The following is a 9738-nucleotide window of genomic DNA, read 5'->3' as shown; positions in this document are numbered from 1 at the left end:
AGGGGAAGGGAAGAGAGGGGAGGGGAGGGAGGGGAGAAAGAGGAGAAGGAGAGGAAGAGGAGAATTCATAGTTGTTTCAAAGCACATTTACATGCTGTAAAAAGAATGTATTTACTATAGGCTGCAGTTTTAAAAGAAGTAAGTAGCTTCTGATTTTTTGTCATGATGCACTGGAGTTACGAGTTCAAATTGTTTGTGGCCAACACAAAGGCAGAAAATGTGCCACTCACAAAATGACCTCAGCTTCTCATGGCCCACATAATTCCACACTCAGCCACACTAAAACACATGAACACCATGACAGCAGTGGATGCCTTTAGATGGCAGGGAGCCATCAGTGTGTTGAAGTGCTTGGGGTGACAGACCTCAGCAGCAGCAGGATCACCACCCTCCCCTGGTGTGACTGCTGCTTTCCAGCAGCATCCCTTCAGCACAAAGAAGACACATTTGCATGGTACACTGACCCGTGGCCTCGACCCAGCCGCCAGCCTCCAGGAGGGCTGAACCACTCCTGAAGTTATTTCCTGTAGCTGGGCTTATTGCAATGCTGGTCTCCTGAGCCTGAAAGTGCTCCAGAGGCGCCGGTGGTGTGTGAGCGTGGGCAGCAGACTGGCCTGAGTCCGTCTGGTGACAGGGGCTGGAGGCTGAGCCCCGCTCGACGCCTCTGCACGGAGCTGAGCCCCAGGGACCAGCGCCGGTAACTGACATCCCGGGGCCGAATTGCTGCAGGTAGCGAGGGCACAGCCCGAGGGCATCTGCCCTCCCGGTGCGCCCCCGCCGCCCTCCCAGGGACCGGGTCCCCGGCCCTCGCTGTGCCGCCGCTCGCCGTGGTGGGGGCCATGCCGGGGCCAGACTTCCTGCGCTCGGCCACCGCCTTAGACAGGATCCAAAGTCCCGGGCTACCGCGGCCGGGGGCGGGGGTGAGGAAGCGGATCGCGCCTTATGCAACAGGCTCAGGGAGCAGCCGCGCCGCCCCGCCAGCAGCTCGGTGCCGTCCGTGAGTCCCGGGGGCGGGGAGCTCACGCCGCAACCGTGCGCGGTGAGGTCCGGAGCTCCGGCCCTGCCTGCCCTCGCCTCGCCCGCCGGGGCGTGCCGTCCCGCAGGTGCAGGGCCCGCTGCAGGCGGGGGACCCTGAGGCGCACGGGCGGCTCCGGGCAGCGGCCGTGGCGGAGCTGAGGTGCGCGCTCGGCCTGTTGCTCGGCTCCCCCTGCTCTGCCTGAGCGGGGTCTAGTGCGGGCTTTCCAGGGCGGTGGACCTCTCTGGAGCAGGAGACGGCGGAAAAAGCATCAGCCCTCACCTGTCTTCTCCTCAGGCTCCGCACCCTGCCGGGCTGCTCCCTGCGTTCCGACTCCGTGTGTCAAGCTGCCTGGCTGCGGTGATATGAGCGGCTGGGACGACCTTTATCCACTCGTAATGCCGCCCTCCTGGGTACCGGGCGCTGCCGCCGGGATTGTCTCCTTGCACCTCATTCAGAAACTCCTCTTCCCCTACTTCTGGGCTGACCTCAGATACCTGCTGAAAGTATTGATGTATGGGCTGAAAGTGGAAATGTACCGGCTGCAAGGGAAGATTGTCACCATCCTGGACAAGTTTGTGAAGCTGGCAGAGAAGCAGCCCCACAAGCCGTTCCTCATCTACGAGGGGAAGGTGCACACCTACCAGGATGTGGACAGGAGGAGTAACAGGATAGCGCAGGTCTTCCTGCACCATGGGGCTCTGAAGAAGGGTGACACAGTGGCCTTGCTGATGGGCAACGAGCCAGACTTCATCCATGTGTGGTTCGGACTGGCCAAGCTGGGCTGTGTGGTCGCTTTCCTCAACTTCAATGTTCGCTCCAGATCTCTCCTGCACTGTATCAGTAGCTGTGAGCCCAAGATGCTGGTTGTGGGAGCAGGTAACGTATATGCCGGATTCATACATCCAAAACTTTTAATGTCACATCTCCCAGGTGTATGTCTAACTCCGTTATTGAAAGCCTGATTTTCAGCTGTTCACAGAATGAAAGAAATCTAGGACTAAAGAGGTTCAAGAGATGATAAAGCTTAAGCCTCTCAGGAAAAATCAAGTCTATCCATGCTTTGGAGACATCCATTTAACCTTTTATTGAAAAGTGTACAATGCAGGAAAGTACATCTAAGTACAGCCTGTTCCAAACATTTAATCACTTCAGTAGTTGCTTAATGTGTCTCAGAAAAGATTAAAATGATCTATTAAGAATAATTTCCCATTCATTTTTAAATAGTCCATTTTAATCTTATTTAAGTCGGTACTTTCTTCTGTGCTATCTCCCTGTCTTTCTAGTGATCAGACTGTACAGCCTCTGTTGCCCAACTATTTGCAAAAGTATGGTAGTCTTCCAGGAACTAAAATTCAAGAGGTTGTTTTTACAGGTGTAGCACATAGGAGTTTGTTTTGTAATAACCACCTTACTGTTGGTGTTTGATTATAGAAGAAGTTGCTGCATTTGAAATGGAGATAATTGTGCAAGTTTACAAAGTATTGCGTTTTTATTAAGTATTCCAAAATAATTCAAAATCTTGATGTAGGCATACTGTGCATTATATATTCTAATTGGGCTTCATTTATAGAGATGTATAAACTGAAGACAGATCCAAAACCTAAACTAGGCTCAGCATTTATGATCAAGTGCAAGTGAACCTTCAATGGTAAAAGATCACACAACCTTGACATTTGGGTGGAGGAGGATATTTCAAAATATATTAATCTTGTTCTGCCTTGCTATTATTTCAAGTCTACTCTGCCTTATTTCTATTTCAGAAGCTCTTGTCTTATTCTGATTACACAGGTTGTGGGGTTTTGCATCCATGACACCTAAATGTGGATTTTCTTCCCCATGTTCTCTGCTGCTGCAAAATTTATGCTTTCAAAAATGTATTTAATATTTTTTCCTTGCATATTTTTAATTATAAATTTTATCATTCTGATTGTATATGGTATGCTGGTTTAAGAATGCCTGATAATTAAAACAAGCTAATGAAACAAAAGTCAATGTAAATATAATCCCAAAACACATGATAACAATGCTTCTGAACTGACAATTTTATAATTTTGCCTTCATACAACAATAATAATAATCATCATCATCATCATCATCATCACCATCATCATCATCATCATCTTATTTAACACCCACTCAGGAATATGTGCTTTTGATTATATGGATGGATAGAGGAATGGAATTAATGTTCAGGAAATTCTTGCTCATTGACTTTGATGGAGGACAACTTTGGATCAAAACTTTTATCTATGAGTAATCTTTATTAAAATAAGAGTTAAACTAAGGAATGAAAAAAGTATTTGCAAAGCATGATCAGGGTCCATGTTTCTCTGCTCTTAATTTGTTAGCAGCAACTAATGGCAAGAACAACTATGTTAAACTGACTTCTTCCAGGACTCTGCTGCTGCTCACAAAAGAAGAGCTATGTGCAGACAGATAATACAACAGAGATACAAAGTAGTCTCTGAGCTGGTCTTTTATGTATTGATCTTATTTTGTTCATCGGTTTTAGTCTCTGCATTAAGTTTGTCAGTCCCTTGAGCTTGCAAGGCTTCACAGTATTCTTTTTCAGGACCTTTTTAATCTGTATCTGTGAAAGAAGTTGAAGTTCTGTTAATGTCCTTGTATATTGGCTCCAAAAGGAGACTCTCCAAAGCAGTCCAGGTTTTACAACTGAAGTCTCATATATTGTTCAGTGACTGTGAAGACTAATTCATACCACTCTTGAAACAAAAACATATTTTACGTAATTATTGTACATAATAATTTCCCCCTAATGTTTATGAAAATTTCAGAGCAGTATTTAACACCGAGGTTACACAGTCAGATAATTTTCAGAGGTCTGTTTAACATCTTTTTCTCCAGCATTAGTGTGTCTTTCAAGGGATTCTTCCTTATCAGTAGATGTGAGTTCAGCTTTCTTGTGTGTTTTGCTCTTGTAGCACCATTTTTTCAGAGGACTGTGCGCACATTGAACGTAGTCTAATTTTTGGAAAAAATTTTACCCTAAGAACAATTAACTGGAGGTCCAGTATCTGTCATTGTCATAATCAGGCATCATGTTTGGCAACTAAGATTGTTTTTTTAAATCAGAGATTAGTATGTAATGGTATTATTTCTGGATAGTGGAAATTCTAATTTTCAAAAATATGTAGCTTTTTTTAACCTCCATAAATATAGGCTTGACTGAGCAATTCCATTTTTTGTAACAGTTACAAAACTATCTTTTAAATATTTTGGATGGCCTTCAGCCAACAGTACCTGAGTTTGGGGGATTTGGCTTTGACTTATATATTCTATGAACTCTCTGCAATTGAACGTTTTACTCTGAAGCCACAGATATTATTATAAAAAGTCAAGATTTTTCCCTCTTGTTGGTTTCTTATATGAAATTGATATCTCTAAATGACTGATTTTTTTTTCTGTGACAGCCATGTTCTTTTAATTCGTTGAGCACAATCTAGTAACTTGGCTTTTTCCTTCTCGTCCAACCACAGGCTGAAAGGCAAATATAGATTCTCTCATTTGCCAGTATTTAGACTTTGTGTTCCTTTCCAGTATTTCCTCTTACCATTGTGGCAGAGTTTTTGCTTTAGCTACTTTCGTCTGCTGTGTTCCCAGAGCATTTAGGTTTTTCTTTCATTTGTTGTATAACATTCTCACACTTCCATTCCCAGCAGCAGTGTCTACCACCACGCCCGTTCTGGGAGATGTTTGTTGAAAGAGATTCAGAAGTTGGAGTTTAAAACTGCATTTTTAATAAAACAGCAGTTAACTAACATATAAGTAAATGAGGAATTTGTAAAGAAGAAAAAAAACTTGTATGCCTTTCAGTCAGACTGCCAGCATTAACTTACCTGAACAGCAATCTGACCGGTTAAAAACATATTTGCCCTTACTACCTTTGTTACCAGATTATGCTACCTTTATTCATTTAAAAACTACTAGTTAAACAGAGGAATAAGGTACTGCTTAAAATGGAGGCACCTTTTAAGGCACTGTGTCTTTTCTAGGGAATATTTCTGCTCATTGGAGTCTTGCTTTAACAAGGGATTAGATTTTATCTTTGGACAGTACCTGTGTAACAGCTAGTAAGCAGCACTTACAATCTAGTGACCCACCAGAAAGGTGCAAATGGAATTTTCCAGTGCAAATATAGTATGTTGCCACTCAAAAGAGTTCAGCTCTTAGTAGGACATCCCAGATCAGCATTATGATTTCTGGTGCAAGGATTCAACTACGAAAGGATTGCATTGCTAAACTCCATGAGCTGGGTTTACATCAGTCTTGACAGAAAAGATGGTTCAGGGAGTGTACATGGACACTTGTGGGCAGCCTGCTCTATGTGGTGCTGCTTGAGCAGGGTTGTGGGACCAGGGTGACCTCCCAAGGTCACTTCCAACCACAGCCACTCTGTGATTCTTCGATTCTGTACAGAATTGCATCTCCCAACTGTGTATGTATAGCATTTTCGTGGCCAGGAATATTTACTCTTGAGGCAACAGCAGTGCTTTCTGTTGCTGCAGAGTGTTTTCTGAACTCCTCACCATCTGAACTCAGAACCAGGGTTTATGCTGGCAGGAATAAAGAGAGTAAACAAAGCCTTTTTTAGTATTTCTTAATTACGATCACATGGTATTATATACAAGTATTTTATCAAAACCATTTTTAAAAACTATTTGGAATAAAAAGCTATTTAGACCTAAACATTTAGGTCAAGGAAACCACAGATGACCTGCAGAAGACATCCACTCTGTTAGACACCATAACTCTTTGATTACTTGCTTTTACTTACTCTGTGCCTCTGTCCCAGGTGGCCTTGGAGTGAAAAACAGTGATTCCCAAGCTGATATTTGTTTTACTACCTTTACTGGCTTCAGTGATGTTTCAAAATACCAGCACTGATCATGAGCCACAACTGACTTGTAATTTCTGTTATTATTGCTTAGTGAGAATAAGTGCTCAGTGTAAAGAGCCACTTGGGGGATCAAGTACAAGTAACAATTATTTTTTGAGGCCAAACAGTGCGGAGAAGAGTTTGGACTTGCTATAGCTTACTGAACATATCGACCAGGGTACACATCAAAATGTAAGAACAGTTTCATACAGCTTTCCTTCGGAGTAACTTTCTGTTCAGTACAAGTTGATCTCATAATCTGATTTATTCCTTTCATCAGTGTAGGGCTATGTCCTTGCCAACAGGCTGCATTGTTTCTTTGCCAGAAAATAACATAAAAACCTTTTATGCAACTTGAAGGCTAGGACAATAGTTCAAAACCAAAACATATTTTCCCTGCTTTCTCAAAAGATGTAACAATTATGTATTCATGTGAATTTCATGTAAAAGTTTCACACTTTTTATTGAATAATGAAATGCTTTAAAAGCAAGAGGGGAAAAAAAGGAAGAAGTCGAGAAGTATGTTCATCTTGATCAGTTACAGAGGTTTTCTTTTTCCCAGTAGAAGCCAAATGGTTAGCAAATGGTGAATATTTGTATACAAACTATGTAAACAATGCACACAGAACTGCTGAGTACATTGCCAAACTTTAGATTAGCAGTCTTTTATTCCAAAACAAATAAACCAAAACTTAAATATACTTGTGTAAAAAACAAACAAATACTTGAGAGAAACAACAAGCTTAAACAGAAAAATTGCTTTACTATAATTACTTTTCTATATGATTCTATGTTAAAGTATACATATTCAGATACCTCTAGAAATAATCAAACTGTAGTTCCTCCAAGAGGCTGTTTTTTCCTAACAGTTGGACAACGTGATATGTAAGACCAGTTAGCCCTACACGAAGTCTGGCACACAAATTCTTTGTTCGTGGAACAGAACATTAGTTGACTATCATCAGAATTATTTTTTGGAAGTATATTAGTACAACTGAGACTTATCTTCAAAAGGCCCATGCTCCTGTGTGTTCCAGAAGTAATTTTCAGTTTCTGGCACTTTGAATACAGCTGGTTTAAATTATCCTTTCTTATTCAGGAAATTGCTTCTGCTGTTCTCTGCTATCTAGCTAGAAATTTCTTTCAAGATAATGTATAATTACAAGCTGCTCACATATTGTTCCAAGTACTAGATTCCTGAGCACAGAAGAAAAATTCTATTTTATAGTCAATTCATACTCTGATAGTAGTTAAAAAAACAGGCAAGCCTTTGTGCAACAACAATACCTATAGGTTTATGAGTGTTTAAAGAAACAATAAACAGTGTGTATGTTTAATCTGAAGACTGATCTTAATTATTTACAGTAAATATCTTTCAGTCTACTAAAAGGGAGCTGTGTCCTCATGACATTCTTGAATCTTAAATGATTGTGTCTGTAGAGTTGAAATTAATAGTTGCCATCTTTCTTCCTTTGAAGGAAGGAGAGAAAAAGAAAAAAAGTCCTCTTATTTTTTACAACTTGTACTTCATGTTACTCAAATACACAAAGAACTTGGTGCACATCTTATCTAGAACTTTTGAATACTAAAGAATTAGTAATACTTGTGAATTTCTTAATGTCCTACAGTCCTAAACAATAATATCTTCTGTAGAGAAGTTAAAAGTTGGTAATAATACAACTTCACCTTTGTCACATTCAAAAATGTAAAAAGCAAAATAATTCAAGGAAATTCAAGAAGGAATGATTTTATCTATGGAAAATAAGGAAATCCCTTTGGTATCTGCACTACTTTAAAAGGGTGATAGTCATGGAGTTGGGTTTTTTTGGTTGTTTTGTTGTTGTTGTGTGGTTGGTTTTTCTGTGTTTTGGGTTTTTTTGTTTGTTGGTTTGATTTGTTTTTTGTGTATGTTTGTTTTGTTTTCCAGGCCTTTTGCAAGAAGATAGTTTTCAGTTAAAAAACAGGTGAAATATCGTTTACAATTATACTTTAGTTACACAGGGTCATTTTGCACAGCTTTTATTGGGCATTTTTTCTCAATATTTCTACATCACATTTTTTATCTGGTAAGAACACTACACAAGATAGACAGCTGAGTCTGATTCAAATGTCTACTGGAAGCTGGACGAGCCAAGAAATTAATAAAAATTCTTAGCAATTAACAATCCTTAACATCTTTGCTGGCACTGTAGTTGTAGCCAGTGTGCTATATTATTTTACTGTTTTTCAGAACAGAAATGGAGCACCAGCCACCGTGTTTCTTTTCCTATGTTCTCAGCCTAACTTATACCTACACAAACTATCATTAGTATATTTAAGAGACCATGTATCTCTACATATGCATAATAGGAAGACAAAAGTCAGTATTTGAAGGTAATAAATATACAGTTAGTCTGTCACACTTGGTTTATTAATAGGTGTTTCTCATTAGAAAGAATACTGTTGTATTTTCATATTTAATACTTGAAAAATATACCCTGATTTTACAATATGACAGCAAACCAGAATTAATATGCCATTGAACCTTGATCTCAGGACATTCAGTTTCCTGCAGTAAACACTATTGTCCTTAACATTTTTTTTTAAATTCACATTTTTTTAGTTCTGTTGCTATGTGTGGTGGAAGGGGACTGTAGTCCAATGATTCAAACAGGAGGCTGTCTTTTAGGTTTTCATAATTATTTGGGTGATTCTTTCCTGATACCATTCTGCAGTGCAAATAAATTAGAACACATAAAACTGAATGTCACACTCCATCAGATCTATTTGTTAAACGTTCATAAAATATATAGAACTTGTACTCTGTAGGCTTTAGGTTTGTAAGACATGTTTAGTTGGCAACAGTAGGCTCTATCTCTGTTACAGTAATAGAGATTAGTATGTCATTCATTAAAATATATACAACAGTCTATCATTAGGAAAGTAGTTTTCTGAAGGATTAAAAATCTTCAATTATTTTGGTGTAAAATCTATACAAGGAGGTTCTATTAATGGTATCCATATTTAATGTTTGTGAAATAAGCTTGGAGTTGACATCAGGATTTCAAATGCTGGCTGTGGCAATGCCTCATTATGAGTTTCTTGGTGAGTCATGTCAACTTTGTTTACTCATCTATAAAAACTGAGATAATAACATAAATTTATACCCACAGGGATATTTGCAAGATTAATTACATAGGCTGAGATCCAGCAAAGCACTTAAGTGTAAATGAGGCTTTAAGTATATGTGTAGTTCTATTGAAAGCAGTATTATTCCTATTCTTGAGAATTTTCCTGGATTAGTATTTTAATGCCTGTGCAGTTTTCTGAGAAAATGATAGATGGTAAAAATGCTTAGAAATACAAATGTAATTACCAAATGTATTACTTGGTTGGCCTCTATTTGTATTTTTTCCTTTTGTTTAATCTAGAACTCTCTCTCATGGTTTCTTTCCTGATTAGCCAACCAAATCATCTTAGTTATGCTGCAGTTTTTATTTAATAAAAGTGAGGTTTTGCTTTTAGTTAGGTGAAAGCCAATAGAAGGAATGGCTTTCAGTGAATGAACATGTAATTGTAAGAAAATAAAATTGTATGCTGTACGTAAAATCAGATTCATTGAGGTATATTAATGCACGTGAAGCTCTACATAAATAGTCACATTGTTCCCTGGCAGTCTCTGAATAAACCATGGGCCTGTATCATATTTCTGTTCCATGAAATTCAGGTACCTGCATACATGATATAGTTTTTTGTGTATTTTTAAATTATTCGCTTCTGTGCTTTTGCAAAAAGTACTTCTTGAGGAGGTTGCCATTAAGGGCACTTGCCTTGCATCTTCAAC

General features: G+C 39.5%; 1 protein-coding gene across 2 annotated transcripts in view; it reads left to right on the top strand.

Annotated features, from left to right (window-relative positions):
• The first annotated feature begins 574 nt into the window (after positions 1-574).
• The window catches only part of SLC27A6 (solute carrier family 27 member 6), a 38793-nt gene continuing 29629 nt past the window's right edge, over positions 575-9738 (top strand). The window contains exon 1 of one of the 2 annotated variants that reach the window (XM_071802213.1): positions 575-1894. In XM_071802213.1, coding sequence (XP_071658314.1) covers positions 1381-1894 — 514 coding nt within the window. In that variant the 5' untranslated portion in view covers positions 575-1380. The remainder of the gene's footprint in view (positions 1895-9738) is intronic. The other variant, XM_065860733.2, reaches the window with a different exon arrangement.

Source organism: Patagioenas fasciata, chromosome Z, assembly GCF_037038585.1.
Source record: "Patagioenas fasciata isolate bPatFas1 chromosome Z, bPatFas1.hap1, whole genome shotgun sequence".
NCBI classification, from domain to species: domain Eukaryota; kingdom Metazoa; phylum Chordata; class Aves; order Columbiformes; family Columbidae; genus Patagioenas; species Patagioenas fasciata.
This window is presented reverse-complemented; position numbering and strand designations above follow the sequence as displayed.